We start from the raw sequence: 27,267 nt of genomic DNA on the forward strand, positions 1-27,267 counted from the left end.
GTAATATCACAAGTTTAGGGTATGTTTCGTATCAAAAATATCAGATACTTTTACATTTAATCGCGTATGTGTTTATCAATAAAAGAAATCTTTTCGTTTTTATTAAACTTTATTCTTTAATAATAACAAATTTTCATTAAATTGTTTATTACTATCTAGTAAGCTGTAGAATACAATATGTACTTTCTATTAGTAAATCTGGCAACTACGTAAATCCAATCCACGCATACTGAGATTGATTCAGCTGTGATTAAAAATAGGCGCGAAATTTAAATCTGTTGTTGACTTGTTTTGTTGAATGAATAGTTTAATAATATTTTGCATCAATTTTTAGATTTTATATATTGAATTAAGTACTATATAGTTTGCAATGTTGAACTTTATTTGAAAATTACTTGTATTTTTGAAGATTTTTTTCTCAGAAAACCGTATAATAGTGGGAAGTACTTTGTTTTTTTTTTAATAAATTATGAAGATATTTAGTTATTTACATTATTATATATATTCAACTGAAAAAGCCAAAAAAATACTATATTTTTAAATTTTTAATCAACTTTGAGTCTAATATATACTTTCTATTAGTAAATATGGCAACTGCGTGAAACTATTCCACGTTGACTGAGATTCTATCAGCTGTCATTGAAAATAAGCGCGAAATTCAAATATGTAGTAAACTTATTTTGTTAATTATATCGTTTTGTATAAATTGTTAGTTATTATATATTAAATAAATTATTAAAGAAAAGTCGAAACGTCAGAATTTATCTTTCTTTTAATAAAAACTATCAAAAAACAACTAATTTGAAAACAGAAGAGACCTAAAATTAAGAATATTTAGATGTATTAATAAATTATTATATAGGTTAATATAAACTAAAATGTTGATTTCTGTTTGCTAAAATACTATTATTTTCAATTTTTTTCAATCAAAACCATCCCAATCACGTATAATTTTGGGAAGTACTTTGTTTTTTAGTAAATTATGCAATTCCTAGCAAGCAAATTAATATTAAGCGATAAATTTATTATTTGACATACATAATTTGTGTAATAATAATTTTTTTTATTACAACAGAGCACTGGGATGGAGGTTAGGTCTTCAAGTGGTAACAGGTGCGATATCTGTAACGTTCATCTTAGGTACTTTTTACCGTTCGGCTTCTCTGTACCACCCCCAACGCCGAGCCATCCTCCACATCAAAAACCAAAAGAGGAAAATTAAAGATAAAAACAAAATAGAAGATAAAGTACCGTTCTTCGACTTCAGTACTCTTAAAAGTAAAACCGTCCGTATTCTATTAATTTCCACGGGGATCAGTGCCTTCGGTAAAAAACAGTTTCGTTTATATATCCACCCCTTACTATCATATTGTTATATCCGCAGGTATTAACACACCCCTATTCTACTTGGCTTACCAAGCCGAAGTCGAAGGTTTGGGCGACTCTACTATATTTTTGCAAGTCTATTTAGGGCTAGCTTGGACTGTGGGTTGCGTAGTCTTCAGTACGTTGGTACTTCATAATTCCACCGAATGCAGAATTGCCAGGCAATACCTTTGCCAAACAGCTGTTTTTATGTGTGGGTTGTCGATATTAGCGTTTACTGTCGTTAGTGGTAATTACCACGCCTACGTTATGTTCGCTTGGATATATGGTAAGTATTGGAGATTTACTGATATATTATAAGGTTTTTTTACAATTTATTTAGGTATATTTTGTGGGGGATACCATTATTCCCTGAAGATGTATACGTATGAACGTGTAAGGGCACGAAATTTCGCTAGAACTTGGGGATTTGTACAATGTTCCCAAGCGATACCCATTGTGATTGGAGTTCCATTCTCTGGTGAGTATTATTAATACTAATAAAACAAAACTATTGAAAAAAATGAAAAAGGATACTAATAATTATTATTAAAAACGAAATATAACTATAACTATTGATAAAAATGTATTATTACTATAAAAAACCACTAACCTATTTCTTGTGTCCAAAAAATAAACATTCAAGGTGAAACAATAATATATCTTCTTGTTTTGAGTTCTTTCAAGTGAAATGGAATTTCAATTGATTTTTCTGACTTCAGAAGTACCATTATTCCTAAATTTATATTGACTAGAAGTATTAATAATATAAACAAACTGCAAAGAAATACGACTTCTTCTTTTTTTTATTTTCTTATTAGCCTCGTTTTATTTGACATATACAGATATTCAACTAGTCACTGAAAAATAAGCAAATAACAAAAGAATACGTAGTTATTATGTATCGACTTATACGGATTTGCGTTAATTTTAATGGAATAATTTCTTTTTATTTACACATAAGATGAAATTAGTATGACTATCACATGATTTTATTATAAACATACTGTCGTTAAAGTAGACATAACCATTCTTCTTTTCTTATTATTGACCTTGTTCAGTTCATCAGTCGAGAAACTAACGTTAGCTAATTGAAGGCTGAACTATCAAATAAAAGGGAATCTACTTGTTATTGAAATAGAATCTGCGATTATTTATTCTATTATGTAATGCTTCCAATTGATTTTCGTTAAGTTTGGTCAACTTGCTAACTTTTGAGATGAAATTATTTTTACGATCACAAGATTTTATTACAAGTGAATTGCAGTAACAGTAGACATAACAATTCTTCTTTTCTTTTCGTATTATTCGCCTTGTTCAGTTGTACAATTGATCGAAAAACTAATATTAGATTATATAGAAGATAGTTAAAAGACGTTGGATTCTTGAATATTTCTTCTTCTCTTTCTTGTTGGTATTGTTTTATTAGACAGTTAGTCAGAGAAATTAGATTAATTATTAAAAAATTTACGGATTTTAGACAAGTTTGTTGGAATAATTCCTACACATAAAATGAATTTTTTATTACTATCAACAAACTGTAGTGACAGTAGACATAACCATTTCTTCTTTTTTCATATATTATTGGCCTTGTTTAGTATGACAGTTCGTCATGAAACTAATATTGGCCGATTACTTGTATAAAAAAAAACATTTGGAAATGAATCATGTACTGGGTTACGTACTTTCGATGGCTTAGACATTTCATTCGAGTATATTTGTTAATAATTCGAAATTTATTTCTTTTATATATGTTAGGTTACATGAACGAAAAATGCGGAGACCGCGCGGGCTACTACTTCAGCTCAACTTGCGTTCTAGTGGGTAGCCTCACGCTCTTTCTCATAGATCTCCATAGGAGGAAAATAGCGCGTCATAAACATACTAGAGAAAACGGCACTAGACATCTTTGCGTATCCGAAACTTGCCCGCAAAGAAGGAAACTGTCGTTTTCTCAAGAACCCGATAATAACGATGGCGGCGTCACAATGGGGGCGGCCGCCGCTGCACTGGTGCTCGGTACCGACGTGGGAGCTAACCAGGGCGGCGGTGGAGGACTTTTAGATAATATTATTTTGTCGAATGACAAACCCGAATTAACTTGTATTTCTGAAGAAGGTATGTATAGATTTTCCAGCACCAAAATAGGAAATTAGTAAAATAAACACAATATAATGAAGAAAAATTACTAATTCATCTATAATCTTCCATTTTTTGTATGTAATTTTGTTGGTAAACTCTACTAAATATATTTTATAACCTTAAAAATTGATATTACAAATTTGATTCATTTATTTCCAACTATTCCTGAAATACAGTTAAACTTGGCAACATAGCGTTGAGGTCAAGACAAGTGCTGACGTCACTATGTTTTTTTCACTCTAACGGTATATTTGAACTACTGTCAAATGTCGTTACGTTATTTGATTCTTTTGTTTTCCATAGAATTTTTATTTACGCCTATTTTCTTCTTTTTTATTACTTACCAACAAAAAAATTGATATTTTCACTACCCAACCTCATTTTGATTGTTCCATCGACGATTTGAATCGCAATGAATTGTATACTCACTTTTAAACCTCCCGGTATAAATTTTTATTTTTCGTTGAGGTAATAACACTGACGTCACTATGGTTTTTTTCACCCTAACGGTATGTTTCAACTACTGTCAAATGTCGTTACGTTATTTGATTCTTTTGTTTTCCATACAATTTTTATTTACGCCTATTTTCTTCTTTTTTATTACTTACCAACAAAAAAATTGATATTTTCACTACCCAACCTCATTTTGATTGTTCCATCGACGATTTGAATCGCAATGAATTGTATACTCATTTTTAAACCTCCCGGTATAAATTTTTATTTTTCGTTGAGGTAATAACACTGACGTCACTATGGTTTTTTTCACCCTAACGGTATATTTGAACTACTGTCAAATGTCGTTACGTTATTTGATTCTTTTGTTTTCCATACAATTTTTATTTACGCCTATTTTCTTCTTTTTTATTACTTACCAACAAAAAAATTGATATTTTCACTACCCAACCTCATTTTGATTGTTCCATCGACGATTTGAATCGCAATGAATTGTATACTCATTTTTAAACCTCCCGGTATAAATTTTTATTTTTCGTTGAGGTAATAACACTGACGTCACTATGGTTTTTTTCACCCTAACGGTATATTTGAACTACTGTCAAATGTCGTTACGTTATTTGATTCTTTTGTTTTCCATACAATTTTTATTTACGCCTATTTTCTTCTTTTTTATTACTTACCAACAAAAAAATTGATATTTTCACTACCCAACCTCATTTTGATTGTTCCATCGACGATTTGAATCGCAATGAATTGTATACTCATTTTTAAACCTCCCGGTATAAATTTTTATTTTTCGTTGAGGTAATAACACTGACGTCACTATGGTTTTTTTCACCCTAACGGTATATTTGAACTACTGTCAAATGTCGTTACGTTATTTGATTCTTTTGTTTTCCATACAATTTTTATTTACGCCTATTTTCTTCTTTTTTATTACTTACCAACAAACAATAGATATTTTCACTACCTAACCTCATTTTGTTTGTTCTCTGGACGTTTTGAATTACAATTAATTTATACTCACTTATAAACTTCCAGGTATATTTTTTTATTTTCCAAATATACAATAAAACGCAATTACTTTATTACATTTAATAAAAAAATAGTAAAATACAGGTAAACTTCAATTTATTATTTAGTTATTTAGATTATTGTTATAAAATTTCGAGTCTGTATTATAAATTACAACGTTGCCAAGGTTCACAATTCGTTTTCAGGTATAGCCGATATGGACCTTCCAGATAACTTGTTAGATGATTTGGACTATATAGGAGACTGTATTACGTCGTGTAATAAAGTAGAAAATTATTTAATGCTTAGCGAGTTCGAAAATAATTTAATAGCCGAAATGCCTGTGATATTGGACAGGAAAGGGAGACGTTGGTCGTTGGCTAGATCGAAACCGACACAGACCAACGACGAAACCATCAACGAAGAAGAAAACGGCCTCAACAAAAGCGGAAACGGAAAATGGAAAGTTTTTCCTAATAGAGTTATTACAGTTATAGACGAATCCTCGGTTTAGATTAATATTAAAAAAAATGGAGTGTTTGAATTGAATAATTATAGTTTGTTTATGGTGAAACGGTTTTCCAGAATAAAATCGAGATGTACAAAGTACGAAATTGTGTAAGTCATAATTCATAACCTATTTTTCTTGTTGTCTTATTTATTTTTACGAAATATTTTAATGTTTCCAGTAGAAGTACAATTTTACGCGGTATTAATAGAAATTTGTTAGAAAGTATCAACTTTCCAAATAATTTTTTCGAGCTTCAATACACTTAAAATATTCAATCAATAATAAAAGTAATAATAGAAGCAATAAACTTACCTGGAACGTGTTAAAATGTAAACACACCTTTAGCACTATAAATATTTTTCACAAATTCTGCTATTTTCATTATTTTAAACAGAAATAATGTTTTTGTTTAATTTTTTTATTATAATCAACAAATTTATCTAGAAGAACAATGTTAACGTGATGGCGGCTAACCAACAACTAACCATGTCATAGAAATCTAATTTTTATAACTTCACATTGTTGTCACTACTTTCAATTTATCAATATATCCATAAAAATTATGCCACTATTATCGGTTTTTATTTCAATTGTAGTTCTTTAAGAAAATTTCATAGCTTGAACATTTGAAAACTATTATTTTGAAATATGGTATAAAATAACTATCGATTAATATGAAAAATAAAATATATGTGAGAAAATCTGTTTTATTTAAAAACTATCTAGCTGAAAAACGTTTTTCCTTGAACAAACTATAAAAAAAATGTCTATTTATTAGGTTAGACTTGATATAAACTAAAACCAACTAAACTTGCAATCACGAAATTTAAAAAAAAAGTCTGATAAAATTCCGAAAAGATTTCTTCGATTTGGTGAAATTTTTGGCAAAAAATTTTCCCCAGTCCCCTCCAAAGTTATAAACATTTTACGAAATATCTCCGAAAATATTGATTTTAGGGAAAAAAGTTTTCAACAAACAAGGAAGCTCATAAAAAGCTCTTTAATAAAGGTTATACACCATTTTTATCTAAACTTATGCTTTTGGTTGTTATGATCCACAACATATCGACAGAGGTCAAATTAACTAACCTAATGTCTTCGAGTTTTTATTTTAAAAACTCAATTTCGTTTTAATCAAATTGAAACTTAATTTGACAAGTTTGAGTGTCGATATTCTCGTTTGAATCGAATTTTAAACTCTGTTTCGATGTCCATATCCCAAAAATTCTGATTTTAGCACTAGATTTTTACTTAAAAGCCCTTCTAGAAGTTTCAAGATCCAAAAAAAGTCTTTACGGCCTTATTTAATTGAGCTAATTCTCATTTGAAAAGAATTTTAAACTGTTTTCCAGGTCTATATGCCAAAAATTCTTTTATTAGCACCAGCTTTCTTCTTAAAAGTTGTTCTAAAAGATTCTAGATACAAAAGAATCTTTAGAAACGTGCTTAATGAAAGTAGTCCCTCAATATTCGTTTCAAATCAACGTTTCTAGGTTTTTATCTCTAGAAATGATTCTGGAAGAGTCCAAAGAATCGTCACAAAATAGGAAGAAGTTCTCCAATTTTCAACACTTATATTTGAATAAAATCTTATACCCTCTTTCACAATTTGAAACAAATAGTTTCTAGTGAATTCATCCTGTCGAGATATTTCAAGTCATAACAGCCAAAAGAATAGTACTACATAAATCTAAAATCGATATTTTTGGAGATATACGACAAAATTGTAGGATTCATCTTTTCATAACTATACCCAAAAAACCTATGAAATAATCTTAAAATAATTGGAAAAAAAACAATTCCCTAGAGTCGAATAAATGATCGAAAGTAATATAAAACGTTTTATTTTTAATAAATTGACTGAAATTATTGCGTGCCTTGTGGAATTATGAAGATTGGTAGCGTTCAACCAAAGTGATTGTGAGTTTAATTCGGTTTAGACAATTGTTAAACAAACTCGTTTAGATATAATATTTCTAGTATTTATGAAGAGATAAATGACTTACATACGTTATTATATTAAGACTACCTCTTAACTGATGCCATAAAAACGCGTTTTATTCATTGTACAACCATGGAATAATTTATTCACAAAAAAATTGTTCTTGGAGCTAATATTTTTTCATTTTTTTTTTGATGGATTCATCTACTTTGAGAAAGTTATACAACAACATATTTATAAACAAAAATGTTAAATCGTGACAGCTGGAGATAGGATTGAAACACGTCACACCGGGAGGTTAATTCTTCTTCTTTTTTAATCTTGGCAGTTCATTTGTTACCATAGACAAACTAATATTGATTAATATAAATCTTTTTTTATTGACTTTTCATACAAACCAATAAGTTGGTGTATTATTTTCTTTTAAAAGCCCTATATGGTTCTACTAACGTAAATTGAAATAAAGTTGGTTAAAATTTTATGAACAGTGATATTCATACTTAACCACACCGACAATTACACTATTTGGTTTTAATCCCTGAACGTCTGTTACAGAGTGTAATTGTGAATGATGGTGTAGTTCTAGTGTAAACAGTCTATTTAGTATTTTGGAACTGATGTCAAATTAGTAAAACATGCTTAATTAATCTCATTGGTATTTTTTTGAGGTTATATTTCATTATCCGACTTTTGATGTTTTTTTAAACGTTTCGGTTACTATTATTCTTCATCGGGTTTGTTGTATAACGAAAAAAATTGAATAAATTGGTATTTATACGCCCATTTTTGTAAATAATAATTTTTGTGTGTATCTGTAGACAAATACTGTGTAGTTATTATTATTTATATATACATTAGTAATATAATATTCGAAACAATTCAGTTTTATTTTTTTCTGTACCCAAAAAACACTTTAAGGGGTTGTTTGTATTAAATATATTAGGAATACAGTGAAATAAAAACAAAATTAAACGAAGGTCTTTATTAATTTTTCTTTTTCTTTTTATTAAAACCTTCGAACTGCATACTCAACAACGGATTAGATTTCTTCATCTGGAACTTTGAGTTGGAGCTTTCGGACATTTTCCTCCATTCCCGCTTTTTCCCTTTCTTTGTGATATTCGCTAAACTTTTCAACGTCGGCGGGACTATGTACTCCGGAACATCTGCCAAATGTTGCTGAATTTTAACGGTATGTAAACACTTATCATGCCTCAACACCTGCAGATCGTTTGGATTATCTTCGAAATAACTTTTCAATTTCTGACAATTGAATATTTCCTGTTTGATTTCTTTCAATCTAGCTTCCCTTACTGCGATTCTAGTAACGGCCCTCCAAGCATCTTTGGCTCTATACCTAAAAGACTCCACTTCCTCCAATTTGAATTGGTACGATTTGAAAAATGAAGACTCGCTTTCGTCGTTCTTCAATTTCTTTTCCACTTTTTCCCTCAAAGGGATTTCTTTCATGCTCACAAAAGACAACACGCTACCTTGACTGTTCCCTCTAGCAGTTCTACCGGCCCTGTGAATATACGACTGGACGTCCAAGGGAAAATCGAAATTTATAATGTTCGCTACGTGCTGAAAATCTATTCCACGGGAAACCCCGCTCTCCTTATCTTTCCTCCTCTTCGTTTTTTTATTTTTATCTTGGTTACTTAACGATGAAGGTTTCTCTAAAGCGTATTCATCTGAAGCTATAATTATGTCGTACATCCCTTGATTGTATTGGTTCACGGAATGACAACTTGAAGAAAAAAAAATTATTAAACACACTGTGGTTGGTCTATTTGTAGGTTTTAGGTTAGTTTTTGATAAAAAAAAAGTAATCAAAAAATCTTTTAAAACCAATTTTTCAACGTCAACAATGTCAATGTCAACAAATCGAGGTTAAAAACCGTGTTAATATAGTCCACAGAGGTTGCTATCTGAAAGATTTTGCTTTACACATGCGCACTAGTTCGAATTGTCATATTTCGCAATTTGATATCATATTTTCATATTCGCATATATAGGTTAGAAATACCACAGCTATGTGTCAAATGCGATAATGTTCAGTGATTTCATTATCTTTTCTTCTTACATAGCCAATTTGAATATTCTCAAATACAGCAAGTTGCTGCATAATTATATAAGCAAAGGGCAATTATAAGGAAAAGAAAATAACCTAACCTCACATTATTATATCAAGTATTTTAGTACTTACCGAATTGTAGCTGGTAATTCAGAATTCAAAACGCACGTCCTTATCCCAAATTGTTCCAAGAAAAGTTTGATTTTATAACATTTATCAACTGTGTTAACAAAAATTATAGTTTTTCCTCGAATTAAGTGCAATTTCAATAAAGTGTAAAGTATAGTAGCTTTGTCCATTTCTTCGGCGTTCAAATGATAATGTGTTAATTGAGTTGATGGGGCCAGTTCGGGTTCTTCGAGCTTAACTGACACTGGATTGCGAAGAATGGACATTTTTAGGTTTTTAACGTCTTCACTTAAAGTTGCAGATGCTAAAATAGCTTGATAGATTTTTGGGAAATGATGAATTAGTTCTTTCATTTCTTCTTCATAACCAAAGGAAAACACTAAATCTGCTTCGTCGATCACAACGAAATCTAACGATTTTTTGAAATTTAAGTTTTCTGCCTTGATGTGTTGTAAAGTTCGACCAGGGGTTCCTACAACTATATCAGGTTTTTCGACCAACAAAGGTTTTTGCACACTTAAATCCACTGGTAAAGATATATCTACATATCTTATTTCTCTGGAACATTTTATAGTTAAATCCTTAATCACTCCACATATTTGATGACATAGTTCTCTACTTGGTGCTAATATCAGGGCTTTAGTTTCTTGTTGTAAAGCCGATTGTTTGAGAATTAAAATTTTTTGGATCACAGGTAAAAGAAAAGCTGCTGTTTTACCCGATCCCGTTCTAGCTCGTACCAATACATCTTTTCCTTCTAACACTAACGGAATAACTTTTTCTTGAATCACTGTGGGTTGTTGCCATCCTAACTTTGCTATAGCTTTCAATATACGATCATCCAATTCCATTTCATGAAACTGCAATGGTTTTATGTCCGTTTCTTCAGTCATTTTCACGCAAAATAATTAAAAAACATTCATGTGCTATTACAAAACATAACCTCTTTATAATGTATTCATTCTTCTTTTTTATTTATGACATATGGTTAAGGTGAGTTGATTGTAATCGATCGGAAATATTTTAGAAAATTATTTTTTTTTATTTATTATTAGAATTTTTATATTGTTTTGATTCATTAGATATAATGAACGTAATAATTTCACAATATATGTGGATATATTTCATTATAACTTACTGATTGAATCATTTGTGTTCTATTGGTTAAGTCGGCAAGTCAAATTAACCTCACAAATAAACGCATGCGTAAAAAAAATAAAATTTAAAACTTGTTTGGGTGTGAAAATGGTGTAGAATGTTGTTGTTACAAGAATATAAATATTATTTATGTTAATATTCAATATTTTGATCATCAACACCAACTAACTTATAATAAGAATTACATTAATTTAGTTTATATGTATAAGTGTTTTTAGGTTGAATTTTTTTTGTTTATTTTTTCAACTATTAGTGTGTGTGTGTTCTTAAATCGAAAAATGGATAAAGATATACCGAATATAGCTTTAGACACTAGTTGTTGTGGTAAGTAAACCCGAGAAATAAAAAGTCATAATAAATTGTCACTTAATTCAAGTTATTATTCATTAAACTATATTTCTTAGCAATGATTATTTTAGGTCCAACAATGGAAATTGTCATGAAAAACATCTACTCTTCCTGTGACCCCCAAAACGTGAATATGGTCCCTACTTCGGAGATAATTGAGTTTATAAGGCCCTATTTGCTGGAAGATCTGTAAGTACATTTTCAAATATAATAATTCATATATTTTCATGAGATTTAAAGTGTTTATTACATTATTGTCATAATTTTTAAAATAAGTTTATTTGATTAGTTTGTTTGCTCAATTCTGATAACTAATATTATAATCTCCAAACAATGTAGCAACTATTTCATAAAAGAATAATAGTCCTTGTAAAATTATCCTATTTCATTTTTTTTTATATAATTTAAGCTGACATTGTACTATTGGTTATAGACCATTAAATTTCATGGTTAACAAACACATTTATATTAATTTTTTAATGATATTTCTCCTGTGGGATCTTAATAATTACCAAATATTATAAATATAAAAACTATCTCATTATCAGCTTCTCTCTAATCAACTATTTTACTTTATTTATCACTTTTAGCTACAATACTTTTAATTTGATAAATTCCAATATATTTCAGTAATGTTTATTCAATATTTACCAGTAAGTGTCGTGAAATTTGTAATGCAAATGTGTTATTTTTTCCTTGATGGTTATTTTATGCAAATTAGTGTTGAGTCAAAGATACAAATATGTCTCGTTAATATTTAAATTCAATTTAAATTAAACATCAAGAAAAACTTTCAAAGATTACCAATTTTTATAATGTGGAAAGTTGAAAACCAAGTGGAAATTATTTTATTTTGGTAATATTTGGCATACTATTTTTGGAATTTACCGATTTTATATATTTCTTGTCGAAGTATCTCTGGAGTATCTTCAAATAAAGTGAATTTGAATTTCATTCGCCCATATACTTTCACAGGATCAAATTTCTGTATAAAATAAAGCTCCACACCAACAAGAGTCCTTTGGTTTCTCTTCCTGGGAAGTGTTTTGTCATTTTTTATTCCCGTATGCTTAGGAACCCATATTAAAATGACTGTACCAGCTTCAAAGAGGTTAAATCTTTGTTTCTACATGTATCTTGTTGAAAAAAAGACAAAGATGCATGTCTTATGATAAGAAATTTCATGTAGCAATCAAAAAATGTGTCAAAATTTCAGATCGGCTTTAGAAACTTTGAAAAACATGTTAGACCCCGAAAATAAAAACGTATCTGTTACTGGCGAAACGTTTTTCACAGTTATGAATGAATGGACACAAAAAATAGCTAGTCACTCTGAAGACGACGCTGATGGTGTCTTCAATAGAACCCCTAGGTGAGAACGGAAACGATATCTATATATATATATATATATATATATATATATATATATATATATATATATATATATATATATATACCATAAAGAAAATGTTATTTTTTTGTAGTCAATTAAACGTTATCGATGAAAAATTACTCCCTTACACACAATCTACCCCTCGGGCAAGTTTCGGACAAAAACTTCTAAATTGTGAAGGGCTGCTCAATCTGTCTAACGTTTCAAGTTATAACCTGTCTCCTACCAAACAAGCCAAAGATATTAGCATAGGTGGACCTGAAAAGACTATATTAGAAGAAGAAGTTAAGCAATTACAACATCAGTTGAACAAAGTTAGCAGCGAATTGGAGATGTTGAAGGTGCAATTAGCCTTTTCCGAAGACCAGAATGAAGTATTACAAGAGGAACTACAGAAATGTAAAACACGTCTACAAAGGTGATTATTAGATGTCGAAATTATATTTTAACACTTTTATTAGACCAAAACAATGATATTAAGATGATACGTTTCGGAAAAAGAAGAGAATATAATAAAAATGGGAAAAAAATTCGATCTAAGGTAGGGTAAAAAACGGTTTATCTGTAAAACTGTGAGTCGTATGGTGAAAAGTTTAATAGCAATGTTGTGGGAAATGAAAAGATCTACAACTTTTGTATTTATAGTTTTTTCACATAACCTCAAAATTTATGTGAAAATTTTGAAATAACAAAGTTTTTGGTATTATCACTTTGCTCTTGGACCATCACCTCCCAGTCTTCATCCACAATTTCATCTTCCACGTTGGTTTTTCGTTCCATATTGGAGAAATTCTGTAAACTTGTGCTTAATGCAACGTGGATTGTTTTTTTTTTAATTTCTGGATAAGTTTCGACAAGTTTGTTACAATTTTCTTCCTCCTTTTTCTTTATTATTGTCCCAAAATGTCTCCTCCTCTTCTATCTGAGTCCGGTAACACTGCACTTTGCTTAGAAAACGTGTTCATTCGATGAAATCACTTAATCAACTGGTGAGAGTGAAATAAATAGATTTTCGTAGATGCCAGTTCAAAACTATGATGAAAACAAACATCAAACGAATTCCGGGTATATGAAAAGTGTCGCGCCTTCGCCGAATTTTGGAATTCTCCCAAAACCGGACAGGACCGGCTCCAGGACGCATATATCGTTTATTTTCATTATTATCATTCGATTTTCATTATATTCTTCTTCTTTTTGTTACTTTTTTAGCGGACAACAAGTTAACGAAGACGTGCAGGAAAATAAAACTTGCATAGACGAATTGAGGGATGAGATCGGCCTGGGTAAAAAGAGAATAGAAGAACTCAACAAAAAATTGACGTTTTTCGAGAAGGATAACGTTCAATTGAACCAGTACGCTCAAAAATTAGAGAAAGAGGTAAAATGTCGAGATTGTTTTCCGAAGAAGTTTTGGTTTTTGACGTTTTAACGTTTCGCAGATAGTGGAACAGGAAGCGCATTTCGCGAAGACTAAACAAAATTTGGAAAACGAAATTTTTGGTTTTAGAACCGAATTGGAGATGAAGGAACACGAAATATCGACTTTTTCGAAAATAAACGACGAACTTCGACTGAAATTATGCGAAAAAATGACCGAGCTCGAACAAGTTTTAACTGAAAACGAGGTGAGGGGAACGAAATTTCAATTTAATTTAATCGAATCGAAATTTTTGGTGTTTAGGTTTTGGATTACAAACAACAGGATCTGGAGAAGCTGCTTTCCTCGAAACGCTATTCCCTTTCCTCCCATTACAACAGCTGCTTGGACGAAATGAGCAGTTTCCTTGCCCGAGGTAATACCATCCCGATTTATTCATCCCCCGTTAAAAATAAATGTCTCTTATCCAAAAGTCCCTTAACGAAAAAAGTTCATTCTCCAACTCCGAAGATGTTATATAGAGTGTTGAATTCTAGTACGCCGAAAAATTGTAACGGTTCGGGGTTGAGGAAATCCTTTTCTCTGAACGCGATGTCGACGCGATCTTTACCGAATATTTTTTGTTTTGAACGTTCTAATGTTGTTCAAGATCAAGGAGACGGCGGAGAGGAGGCTCGGTGCGCCGCCGTTCCCAACGCCCGCCCCTACGAATCTCTACAAACCGAACTGTTCCAGGTAAGTGACGTTTCCATATTTTATTATGTATGGCATCGTTATGTGAAGTTATTTCCAATACGGTTTTTTCAAATGAAAAACCCTGTATATTTCTTCAATATAAACGCCATATTTTTTTCTCTATTTCGACATTCTCAACTTTTCATTCAATTTACTTAACTGAAACAAACATAGTTAAATCAACACCCTGTATATTTTTCATTCCAATTTAGTGACATTAACAATTAATTTTTTTTATGTTTATTACTCATAATCAGAGGACGTTGTCTTCTGCTTATTATATTTAACTACTAAAAATACTTTTATTATTTTAAAATGAAAAACTCATTCTCAACTTTTCATATTTCTATGATGAATTGTAATTTACTTAACTGAAATAAGCATAGTACACCCAGTATATTTTGCATTTTTTCATTCCAATTTAGTGTCATTAACAATTAATTTTTTTTTATGTTTATTACTCATAATCAGAGGATGTTGTCTTCTGCTTATTATATTGATATAGTTTCATATCAAAAATGGAATTAATTTAAAAATAACATAACAATTGATAAGAGTCTTTGGAATTAATTTAAAAATAACATAACAATTGATAAGAGTCTTTGTTCAACACTGTCCTACATTCCTTTTCAGATAAGCATTCATTCTCGCAAGACTACGACCAGATAACAATAAGAAAGTTATTTTACATACTTCAAAATAAATGTTTCACACGGTACATTAACTCAAAAAAGTTTTTATTATTAAATTTTCAGTCACTGATTCATTACTTAACGTATTTATCTCAACACAACGTTTATTTACTTTATTAATTTTGTTATAACAATTACAGCAACTTAACAAAACCTAAATTACCAAACAATTAATGAAATCACTACTAATTTATAAGGGGAAATAACATTCTAAACGTTGGTAGGCGTGTTGTAACGATATTCGGTGTTGTAAGATTTATTGTTGATAAAATCAGTAAATTTTGTTAGATTATTCATTTGTAACTTATATTTTATAAATAATCATATTATCGTATATAATTATTACCATTAAAAATAGAGTATTGACACTGCGTGGAAAGTTATTTTTCGTATCGAATCAATTTATTTTTATCAATTTAACAATATTATTTCATCACAACGATTTGAAAATAATTACAACATGGCAACAATGTAAAATATCTGTCATATTTACCATTTAACCTCGTTTATAAGAATGCCGTTTTAAAATGTGCCTTTATTTGTCTTAAGTTTTAACTAGAATCTTATTATCTTCCCTCTTTGTAACACAAACATCCCCAGAAATAATCGATAGGAGTGTTTATCAGTATGACGAGGTGAGAATATAACGAAATATTTTATTCATTTCAAATGTTTTATCAACTTACACCCTACGTAAACATCAGGCATAGATCAAGGGGCGTTTTTATACCTGTTTATCTTTATTTTTATTCACATTAGTTGTGAATAGTCAAAATTTATTGCCATTCGCATACGAGTGGTTTAAAACGATGTCACGTAACATATTTAGCACTAAATATAATCAATTCTAAGTAATTTCGACATACCATTCAGAAAATACTTATTAATATTCAAGTATCGAAACTAGTTGGAACAACTAAACATTTTTTATCTGTCGATCAACAATTTTCGTGTGATTTCGTAGACAAAACATTCTAACTACGATCAAAAAAACTAGAACGTCTTATCATCATCGGTTTTTGTTACTGTAACGAAACAGATCCGGCTTAAGAACGTGAAAAAAAATGGACAATTTTAAAATATGTGAATGTTGTGGAGAGTCTTATACGGGTGATACAAAAGAATGTGGTAAAACTATTTGTCTTAATTGTTTCCAAAGTTTAACATTGTTGCCTATTCTTCAATCACGTTTTCAAGAATTTGAAAATAATATTAGTAAACGACTTTTCGATTGTAAAATGACCTTGGACCGTAGTAGGGAGGATTTGCGTCATAACAGTGACAATGTTAGTATATTTAATTAATTTTATATATACCAGGAGTAGTTGTAAAGTGATAGTACGATTTTTTTATTGATTGAATAAATATTTTTGTTTTGTTTAGGTCGATCCGCAATTTGATCACAAGGTTAAGAATGGTATCGATCACGATGACCTTAAAAACGAAATCGAATGTTTACAGAAAAAAATCGATACCTTGGAAGAAGAAAATAAAGTGCTGAATAAAGAATATGGTAACGTACAAGATAAAGCGAAAGATTTAGAAAGAAAATTAACTAATCTAATGTTGGAAAAAGAAGAGATTAAGACTGATAAACTCGATACAGTGAAACAATTAGAAGCTTTAAAACTTGATTTCGATAGATTGGAATCGATTTTAAACGTCAAGGAAAAGAAAATCGATTTTGAACCGATGTATAAAAATTTGGAAAAAGAATTCGCTAAAAAAGTAGCACAAATAGACGAATTACAATTAAAAATCAAAATAGAGCAAAATAGGATAAGAAATAGAGAAGATCCGGTCAAAAATGTCGATTTAACAAATGAAATGATTAATTTAAGAAAGGATTTACAAGAAAAAAATACTCGGATAAAACAGTTGCAGGATATATTGAGGAACGAAGGTGATGTTAAAAGACAAATATGGTTAACGAATGAAGATTTAAGGAAAAATTTAGAAGAATTACGAGAAAAATATAAAAAAGAAGTTGATAAAAACTGCGATTCATCGTTGGAAATATCAGAAATGAGAATAAAATACGAAGAAATTGTTTTTAAATATAACGAACAATTAGAAATATGTACAAATTTGAAAAATCAAATTGTTGCACTTAAAAATGAAGCGGATGTTATAAAGGAAAACCAAAAATGTTATAGGAAGGATACAGTGAAAATTTTAACGGATTTCGAACAAACTTTACATTACAAAATAAAAGAATTGGAAAAAATGAAAATTGACTTGGAAAATAACAAAAATAAACCTGAAAATGATAACGAATGTGAAGATAGTGGAGTGAAGAGCGAATTAGACGTGGAAGAAGAAAGAAGAAATAGGAAACATACGGATGGAGATGCTTCTTCGGAATCTAGTTTATCACTAGAGAAACCACAGAGATTATTCAAAAATAGAAGCTTCGAAAAACAGAAACTAACCATAGAAAAATTGAGGGAAGAGCTAAGATTGGAGAAATACAAAAACGAATCCCTGAAAGAGAGATTAACAATCAAATCGGATGATGTAGAAAAATTACAAACTACAATAAACGATCTTAATAACAAAATAAATCAACAAGAAGATTATTATAAACGTATCTGTATTGAAAAAGTGAATCTAACTGAAGAATTGAAAATTTTGAAAGGAAAATACAGCGAGGCTCTCATAACTTTGAACGAAAGGGAAATATCGTTGAAAAAATCCCAGGAAGCTTTGGAAATTGAGAAAAGTACAGTCGGAAAGCTGGATGAACAACTGGTCGATTTTAAAATATTACAAAATAAGCTTTCGGCGGATTTGGTGACCAAATTGAACAACGTCACCCAGGAAAATGAGAAAATCAAGTTGTTGTCGGAAAATAGGATAATGGAGTTGTCTACGCATTTATTCAAACAGAAAACCGATTTGGATAACTACCAATCGGATCTGGCGAAGAAGGATGAGGAGATTTCGTGTTTGTCGAAGGTTTTGTTGGAACGGGATGTCAAAATTCAAGCCCTGACTTCGGCAGCAACGGCTTACGATATTAAAACATTTAATATTTTGATGGAGCTGACGGAGAAGGAGGAGGCCTACTTGAAGTTGCAGAACGAATTCGAATTATTGAATGTAAGTAACGTTTTATTGTTTAAATATTATAATTTGTGTGAATAATAACTAATTGTGGTATATAGAGATAGTTAAAAATTGTATATTTGAGGTTATGTCACAAAAAAACAGTTTTTTGTTAATATCTCTTTAACGGTTAGTTTTACAAAAAAATGCTCATTATGAAATTTGTAGCTCTAATAATTGTCTACAAAAAACGTGGTATTACTTTTTTTTGTAAAAGTTACAGTTTTAGAGAAAATTTGATTTTAAAAAATCTGGATGGTATCTATCGAATTAAAAAAAAAAAAATTAAAAAAAGTCGTTTTATTTTTGATAAATCTTTGTTACAAGATAGAATAGATATTGAAGCGCATTTAAGTTATCCAAGTAGCCAAATATTAACAAAAATGGCGGCAAAAAATGATTATTCACAAACTTGAAATTATATAAATCAATTTTTCATAAAAACCTTTAGTTTTACAAAAAAAGTTATACTACGTTTTTTGTAGACAATATTCAAAACTACAAATTTGATTCCCACAATTTTTTCAATAAAATTAACGGTTAAAGAGATATTAGCGAAAAACTGTCTTTTGTGACATTTGACACTTGACACGAGTAGTATTTATAACGGAATTCCATTTTGATAAATCCTCGTATCGCTTTAGGGATTTTTTGGTTGTAATTTAGTGGAATTTGAAGTTTGGCAATGAAACTTTATGTCAAAATGTCAATAAAAGTCATTGCACTTTGATTTAAATTTCCTCAATCTCCATAATATTTTGCAAATCTGGCAACGTTGTTAAAATTTCGTTTTTTTTTTATTAGTTTCAATCTGCTAAATACTTTTATCGCATTCAAAGACTATTAGACCTGATTTGAGAAGATTTTGGAAGTTGAAGGTGACAAAAAAAAACAGTTTTTTATTAATATCTCTTTAACGGTTAGTTTTACGAAAAAAATGCTCATTATGAAATTTGTAGCTCTAATAATTGTCTACAAAAAACGTGGTATTACTTTTTTTTGTAAAAGTTACAGTTTTCGAAAAAAGTTGATTTTAAAAAATCTGGATGGTATCTATCGAATTAAAATATTATTAAAAGTTGTTCTATTTTTGATAATTCTTTGTTACAAGATAGAATAGATGTTGAAGCACATTTAAGTTATCCAAGTAGCCAAATATTGACAAAAATGGCGGCAAAAAATGATTATTCACAAACTTGAAGTTATATAAATCAATTTTTCATAAAAACCTTTAGTTTTACAAAAAAAAGTTATACTACGTTTTTTGTAGACAATATTCAAAACTACAAATTTGATTCCCACAATTTTTTCAATAAAATCAACCATTTCTAAGATATTAGCGAAAAACCGTTTTCTGTGACGTTTGACATTTGACAGGAGTTATAGAGACATTTGTCCATGACCGCAATAATGGTTTTCAAGGATCGATCTTTATTTTGTTTTCAATACCAGAATTATTCCAATGATACATTTTATATATAATTTATTATACAGGGTATTATCATAAGTAAAAAAAAAAATTTCCATTTTGACTCACACGTTACAATTTGGTTTTTTTCGTTTCAAAAACACAGAAATTAGTTAGCAATCGTCTATTTATACCGATTGTCCCGTTATAAAAATCAATGTCAAATATAATTGAAAACCTCATGTCATCGAACTAGAGTATCGAATAACTGAATAATTATATGAGATAAAGGCCAAGTAACCTGGGAAAGAAGAAGAAATTGATCAATGGAACAATCTGTATTTTTATCTGCACATAAATTTTGTAATTTTTTCCCTGTTATGTATCGAAATAGTCCGAAGGGCTGTTCGACATAATTTTTTTCACACTTTGAAAACCATTGTTGCCAGCTTACTTGCAGGCATTAGGTTCAGATGAAATTTTCAGGAAAAAATTCGAGAAACCACCGAAACCAAAGCAACTACACTGGAAAGAATGTCGACGAATAACTTTGATGGTATAATGGATGGTATCGATGGATGTGTAAGCGAAGAAACGACCTCGGATAAAATTTCTAATTTCACCGATGTCATTTCGGAATGTTGTCAGGAATTGAACGGGTAAATCGAAAAATTTTCAAAAAAAAAAAGAAAAAAATGAGAATATCGTTTGTAAATTTGACATTTTCAGAGCGTTCACGAGATTTATTCGACAATGGAAAAAGAAAATAGAATCCCATCCTAAATTTAAAGATTTGCCGTATATTAAGTTGTGCCAATCGTTAAAAATCGAAGACGTCCTTTCGGTTATCGTGGAAAATATAAAAACAGTTATCATGCTGTTGGATATTACTGTAAGTATGAATTTATGACCAAAAGTTTGTTGCTCGTTTATCATTTGAAAATAATTATGTCGACATAACCTCAATTTTTCAAAATCTGGCAACTATGTTTAAGTATAACGTTTCATGTTGATCGTAGTTGGGGATTTTTCGTTCCAATTTAGTGGATTTTGAAAGTTGGCTATAAATATCATATGTCAAATGTCAATGTTATATTAATGTACGTTTTCTCAATCTTCATATTATTTTTTAAGATTTGGCAACGTTGTTAAAATGTCAATTTTTCCATTATATCACACATAACCTCATTGTTTCGCTTTTCCCCAAATTCAGTACCAAGTTTGAACACTGGCAACGTTGTTAAAATGTCAATTTTTCGATTATAACATACATAACCTCATTTTTTCGCTTTTCCCCATATTCCGTACTATGTTTGAACACTGGCAACGTTGTTAAAATGTCAATTTTTCCATTATATCACACATAACCTCATTTTTTCGCTTTTCCCCATATTCCGTACTATTTTTAAACACTGGCAACGTTGTTAAAATGTCAATTTTTCGATTATAACATACATAACCTCATTGTTTCGCTTTTCCCCAAATTCAGTACCAAGTTTGAACACTGGCAACGTTGTTAAAATGTCAATTTTTCGATTATAACATACATAACCTCATTTTTTCGCTTTTCCCCATATTCCGTACTATGTTTGAACACTGGCAACGTTGTTAAAATGTCAATTTTTCCATTATATCACACATAACCTCATTTTTTCGCTTTTCCCCATATTCCGTACTATTTTTAAACACTGGCAACGTTGTTAAAATGTCAATTTTTCGATTATAACATACATAACCTCATTTTTTCGCTATTCCCCATATTCCGTACTATTTTTAAACACTGGCAACGTTGTTAAAATGTCAATTTTTCGATTATAACATACATAACCTCATTTTTTCGCTTTTCCCCATATTCCGTACTATGTTTGAACACTGGCAACGTTGTTAAAATGTCAATTTTTCCATTATATCACACATAACCTCATTGTTTCGCTTTTCCCCAAATTCAGTACCAAGTTTGAACACTGGCAACGTTGTTAAAATGTCAATTTTTCCATTATATCATACATAACCTCATTGTTTCGCTTTCCTCATATTCAGTACCAAGTTTGAACACTGGCAACGTTGTTAAAATGTCAATTTTTCCATTATATCATACATAACCTCATTGTTTCGCTTTTCCCCAAATTCAGTACCAAGTTTGAACACTGGCAACGTTGTTAAAATGTCAATTTTTCGATTATATCATACATAACCTCATTTTTTCGCTTTTCCCCATATTCCGTACTATGTTTGAACACTGGCAACGTTGTTAAAATGTCAATTTTTCCATTATATTACACATAACCTCATTGTTTCGCTTTTCCTCATATTCCGTACTATGTTTGAACACTGGCAACGTTGTTAAAATGTCAATTTTTCCATTATATTACACATAACCTCATTGTTTCGCTTTTCCTCATATTCCGTACTATGTTTGAACACTGGCAACGTTGTTAAAATGTCAATTTTTCCATTATATTACACATAACCTCATTGTTTCGCTTTTCCCCATATTCCGTACTATTTTTAAACACTGGCAACGTTGTTAAAATATAATTTTTTTTTAATATTTGTAAATATTTATATCCAAACCCCATTAATTATATTTGTATTATTTTTTGACATCAAATATCGACATAACCTCACTATTTCAAATTTCTGTAATTTCCGTATTATTTTCCGAATCCGGCAACGTTGTTTCAACGTAACCTATAACTGTCATATTGAAAACGGTAAATTCTTGAATTGCAGTTGGGGATTTTGTCATTTTTTCCAAAGGAAAGTTGGCGATAAATTAAATACGTCAAAATGTCACTAACTTTACAGTAATTGTCATTATACATTTTTTTTTATTATTTTTTCCCTCATTTTAATATCCAATTTTTTCGTTTTTAAGTCTTCCAAAAACATGGAATCTTTAGATGAAGACAATTTTCAAGATTTCCTTCCGATGAATCAGTACAATTCGAATTCGTAAGTCGTTCAAAAAAATCCTCAAAACGTTTATCCCCTTCAAAATTATTTTTTTAGTGTGGATTCGAAGAATATTAAAAAATTCACCCTTCGACCGGCAACGTTGCAATTATCCAGACCTGTAAGTCCAGATTCTCCAGGAATAGAAATATCCAACGTTGAAAATGAACAAGAAGAAAATGGCGACATACACACCCGCAGTCCCGACAGTCGGAATGTCAAGGTTAGCTTGGCAATAGAAAGAGAAGAAGAAGACGAAGAAGAAGATAACCATTACGATCGATTTAACCACGTGAGTTTAGTTTTTATTATTACAATAAAATCCTTTATTTATATTTGTTTCAATATTCATACAAATAATTGTGACAATTTTTTATTCATTAACTGTGCGACAAATGAGCTTTACTTGGCAACGCTGTAATTTATTTTGTCTATAATTTGCTATAAAATTGTTTTTATAAAAAAAATTACAAACGTTTCTAGACGAATTCATATATAACTTAAGCAATGTTGCCAAGTTTAATTCCGTATCATAAATTAAAGGAAATAAATAATTTATTTTAAAATGTATTAACGAATATTTTTTAAAAAGCTACACACTTTTTTAAACAAATTTCCAAAATTTTCATCTTTTTCGTACATTTTTTTAAAAATATACAGTAACGACCGAAAATTGGGTTGCGTTGATTGTAGATGGAACAAAAATACAAATAAATAGAAATTTTATGTGAAAATAAAATTTCGACTTCAATTATCGACTTATCTATGGAGCTTATTCATCATGGATAAACTCTTGTCCAAACATCTTGAGTATTTCCTATCGAAAGATATGTGGAAATGAATACGGAGACCAATACACTTACTAGGAGCATGACTTTAAAATTTTTAAGATTTTAGACATACTGACAGAGCTGGAAGCCACGCTGAAGCAAGGTATCACACCTGAGACCTTGTTCAAGGTAATGCTCAGTTCTGAAGACATTTGGGATACAATGACAATCGTCACCACAAAAGTCTTGACCGAGACCTGTGACGCTAAAAGTGTTACAACTGAAACACACTGCAAGCTCCCTGCTCTGATTCAAAGAAGCAATAGAAGACCTAGAAGAACCCAACTTGTTATCCGGAGTCTCCAACCAACTAGCATCGATAGGGATGTAATGAAGAAGAAAGAGCAAATTAATTTACAGAATCAAGTCTCCCTTATTTTACCCTCCATTAACGTATCGTCTGAGATTTCCTAATTTTAATTTATAATTGTATTCGATAAGAATTATTGTACACTGACCGCTCCTAATGGCAACCAACGTCATAGATAAGCTATTCAAAGTGTCCCTTAGACGCTTTAAATTCCATTAACGTATCAAATTACTTTTATTTTATATTGATGTGACTTCAAAGACCATAAATATCCACATAAATAGTTTTTTCCAAAGTACCGAGTTAAGTTATTCAACTTGTGTATGTTAACAAACCAACACGATGAGATGGTTGTTGGTTATAGCTTAAGAATTAAAATTTTAGTTATAAATTAACAAAGTAGATTATATACGGAGAATATGGTTAACCGTCTTTGATTAGCCCGAAGATACATTAGATATGGTGCTTCTCATTCTAGAAGCATTTGAATTACGTTTAATGAGGATTAGATTGGATATTTCTTCATTGTCAGCTTATTTGAGGGATGTCTCAAGCAAGACTTTTATAGTAGAGAAGATCTAACCTTCTCGAAACCAGAGTAGATTCTGGACTTTATTAAAACTCAGAATTTGGAAGAAGAGATGTTTGTGTAGGAAACAAATTGGAGGCAATATGAAATTGCTACTACAAAAATGTTGACACTAATTTTTAAAATACTTTTAATGTGAAAAAACTGTGATTTCTACCGTTATTTCCATATACAAAATCCAAAACTTCGTACAGTAAATTTATGTAAATGAATTAATGGTGTATTTGTGTTATTGCATGTTTTTTATTTTCAGTTGCCTCTATTTTCTTTTGATTTACGAATACAGGACGCCTTCCCTCATTTATCAGATACTCTTTTGGAAAAATTGGGTTTGCATGAGAATAGCCCAAAGTAAGTTTTAATATATTAATTAATCAACTTACTTGTCTAGATAACACTAATTTATTAATTTTTCACTCGTATCTGTTGTTCCTTTTACCATTTCTACCATTTTATTTATTAAATGATTCCAAACATTATGATTAAACACAGTAAATTCAATCTATATTGTGATGGTTTCCTATTAATTTCCGTTTATATTTTCATATTTACCAAAAAAACAGGAGTAGATTCAAACATTTTCGATGAACTTATTTATTTTGAGACTTGAAATATTTATATATTTCAATTAATTAACGTCGCAACTCAATCAAATCATCAACACAATAACAATAATTTATAGGTTAAGATCTTAGATCATAAAGTAACGAGAAATTCAATTTGTCAAAAATCGATTCGATTTCATTCGTTCATTTTCTATTTGAATTGTTATAACCTGAATCTATTCGGAATTGGTAATCGATTCCTCGAAAAGGAATTAATTTTTCATATTTATATTATATTCGATTCTCTCATATAATTTCGATTCATTTGGAATCATCGAAAGCAGACATAATTAATCATACATAGTCGTGTATGATTATAAATTAGCAGTGCATGTAATTCTATGATCTAATAGTTTTCGCGGGAATTACGAAATATGACAAATTATCACTAATTATATAAATTTAACGATATATGATGTTGCCAAGTTTAATTATATGATCTGAAATGTATATTTAAAACTAAATTTATACTAATCTTTTTTTTTTAATAAATTTTTTGTGTATAAATTTAAAAATGTTACGTAAATAATTAGAAATCAAATTATTTCTTTTTCATGTTGATAAAAATACGAGGGAAGATTGAAAAATTTACGATCATCTCTTATATAAAATTTTTATACTCATCATTTTGGCAACGCTGCCACATAATTTACCAATAAAAAAAAACAGTTTTTTCGTAGGTTAGAATATTTCGAGCGGGAAATACAAAATACACGAAATAATAGCAATGAAATAGAAATTTCACTGTAAGCGACGTTGCCGAGTGCAACTTTATTTCGGAGATATTTGGAAATTGATATAAAAGATTGTTGTTAGGAAAATTTATTATGAGATTTTTAAAAATTTTCAAAATTTCTTCAAAAAAATTGTTCTTTTATACAAAACGATTAAAAAATAACAACAAAAGGTGGTTAATTTCATGATCAACAACAATATCGTTGTGATTTGATGCGTTTAAAATGTTTTTTAACTAATTTTCATGTTATAAATACGGGGGAGGATTGAAACATTCTCACAATTTTCAATTTTCACAATCAAATATATATACAAATCGCTTTTTATCATTATTTTACTTCTTCTTGATCATTTATTGTATGAAACCGGTTTGAACCGATACAAATGATACAGGGTGAAACTAACAAAAGAAGAAACCGAAGAAATATTCACAGCCTTCGCTATTCAAGTGAGTTTGGATTCTAAAGATATCAAAAATCGATTGCGTAAACAAAAAACCGCTTGTAACCAAAAATACAGGAAATACCAATATTTGCTCAAGGACATATCGATGCGTTTGAGAGACCACAATTGCATAGGCGCCAAGGATTCCATTAATCCGGTGTACGTATTATTGGAAGACGTCAGATTCATGATGCAGGTCGGTAAAACGGACTCGATTCGAAACTTTTTTTTCTTAATTTGTGTTTATTCGATCGGTTTAAGGATTTGATGCAATCGGCTGGACAACTCGGCGTACTTAATTGCGAATTGAGGATGACCAAGTGTTGGAATTTGGTTACGAATTATATGGCCATACTCAAACAGGACCTAGAGGATACTAAATCACCAGGAAACACGTAAATTCTCATTCTAATTAAATTTTTATCGAAAAAAAAAATTATTTGAGGTTAGTCGCTTATTATAATAATTTTTTTTAGACATTTCCCAGTTCAAACAAAATCTTCTCCTTCTCCTTCAAAAAACTCGAATGAAAATACCAAAGAAAAACAGTCGAGTGGTAGGTGAGTGAATATATAACCTCGAAATAGTTGTTTTGACAGCTGACAGGCGTGACAATTAAATTTCCTTTCTTTTTTTAGTAACTGCATAATGTGGGTGATGTGCGTTCCTTTGTTGCTTCTTATCGGAGTAGTATGCGTCCATTGGCAATGTAAAATGACGACCGAGTACAAAATATGTCCGCTCGATGATTTTTTTAGGATCATATCGCATCGAATCGGCACCCCGCCATATTGAAGAGATTATTATTCGTACGTTTTTTTTTTCTACCGCCCTTTTCTATTTTTTTTACGTTTGTGTTAATTTTGAATATTTAAATTAAAAGTGTTTATTAGCAAGTGCCATTATAAAAACGTTTTTTATTTGTTTCAAATTGAAACTGATT

General features: G+C 30.0%; 3 protein-coding genes across 6 annotated transcripts in view; 2 read left to right on the forward strand and 1 right to left on the reverse strand.

Annotated features, from left to right (window-relative positions):
* LOC130449048 (monocarboxylate transporter 12-like) overlaps positions 1-8,308 on the forward strand; it is a 126,734-nt gene extending 118,426 nt beyond the window's left edge. For all 4 annotated transcript variants that reach the window (XM_056786693.1, XM_056786691.1, XM_056786694.1 and 1 more), the window contains 5 exons: positions 1,076-1,326; positions 1,385-1,654; positions 1,709-1,846; positions 3,124-3,483; positions 5,184-8,308. In XM_056786693.1, coding sequence (XP_056642671.1) covers positions 1,076-1,326; positions 1,385-1,654; positions 1,709-1,846; positions 3,124-3,483; positions 5,184-5,491 — 1,327 coding nt within the window. In that variant the 3' untranslated portion in view covers positions 5,492-8,308. The remainder of the gene's footprint in view (positions 1-1,075; positions 1,327-1,384; positions 1,655-1,708; positions 1,847-3,123; positions 3,484-5,183) is intronic.
* LOC130449053 (probable ATP-dependent RNA helicase DDX56) lies at positions 8,299-10,617 on the reverse strand. Its single transcript, XM_056786702.1, has 2 exons — positions 9,640-10,617; positions 8,299-9,180 (listed from the first exon to the last, which is right to left on the reverse strand). The coding sequence occupies exons 1-2, from the start codon at positions 10,527-10,529 to the stop codon at positions 8,415-8,417; spliced, it is 1,656 nt and encodes a 551-aa protein (XP_056642680.1). The 5' UTR covers positions 10,530-10,617; the 3' UTR covers positions 8,299-8,414.
* A 3-nt stretch (positions 10,618-10,620) lies between these two features.
* LOC130449047 (girdin-like) lies at positions 10,621-27,235 on the forward strand. The gene is made up of 17 exons (XM_056786690.1): positions 10,621-11,118; positions 11,214-11,331; positions 12,359-12,514; positions 12,627-12,953; positions 13,745-13,913; positions 13,975-14,160; positions 14,217-14,648; positions 16,724-18,442; positions 20,343-20,515; positions 20,586-20,748; positions 22,735-22,811; positions 22,869-23,103; positions 24,794-24,891; positions 26,274-26,520; positions 26,586-26,719; positions 26,801-26,884; positions 26,963-27,235. The coding sequence occupies exons 1-17, from the start codon at positions 11,073-11,075 to the stop codon at positions 27,117-27,119; spliced, it is 4,521 nt and encodes a 1,506-aa protein (XP_056642668.1). The 5' UTR covers positions 10,621-11,072; the 3' UTR covers positions 27,120-27,235.
* Positions 27,236-27,267: the final 32 nt, after the last annotated feature.

The sequence above is a fragment of the Diorhabda sublineata genome, chromosome 9 (assembly GCF_026230105.1).
Source record: "Diorhabda sublineata isolate icDioSubl1.1 chromosome 9, icDioSubl1.1, whole genome shotgun sequence".
Classification (NCBI taxonomy): Eukaryota; Metazoa; Arthropoda; class Insecta; order Coleoptera; family Chrysomelidae; genus Diorhabda; species Diorhabda sublineata.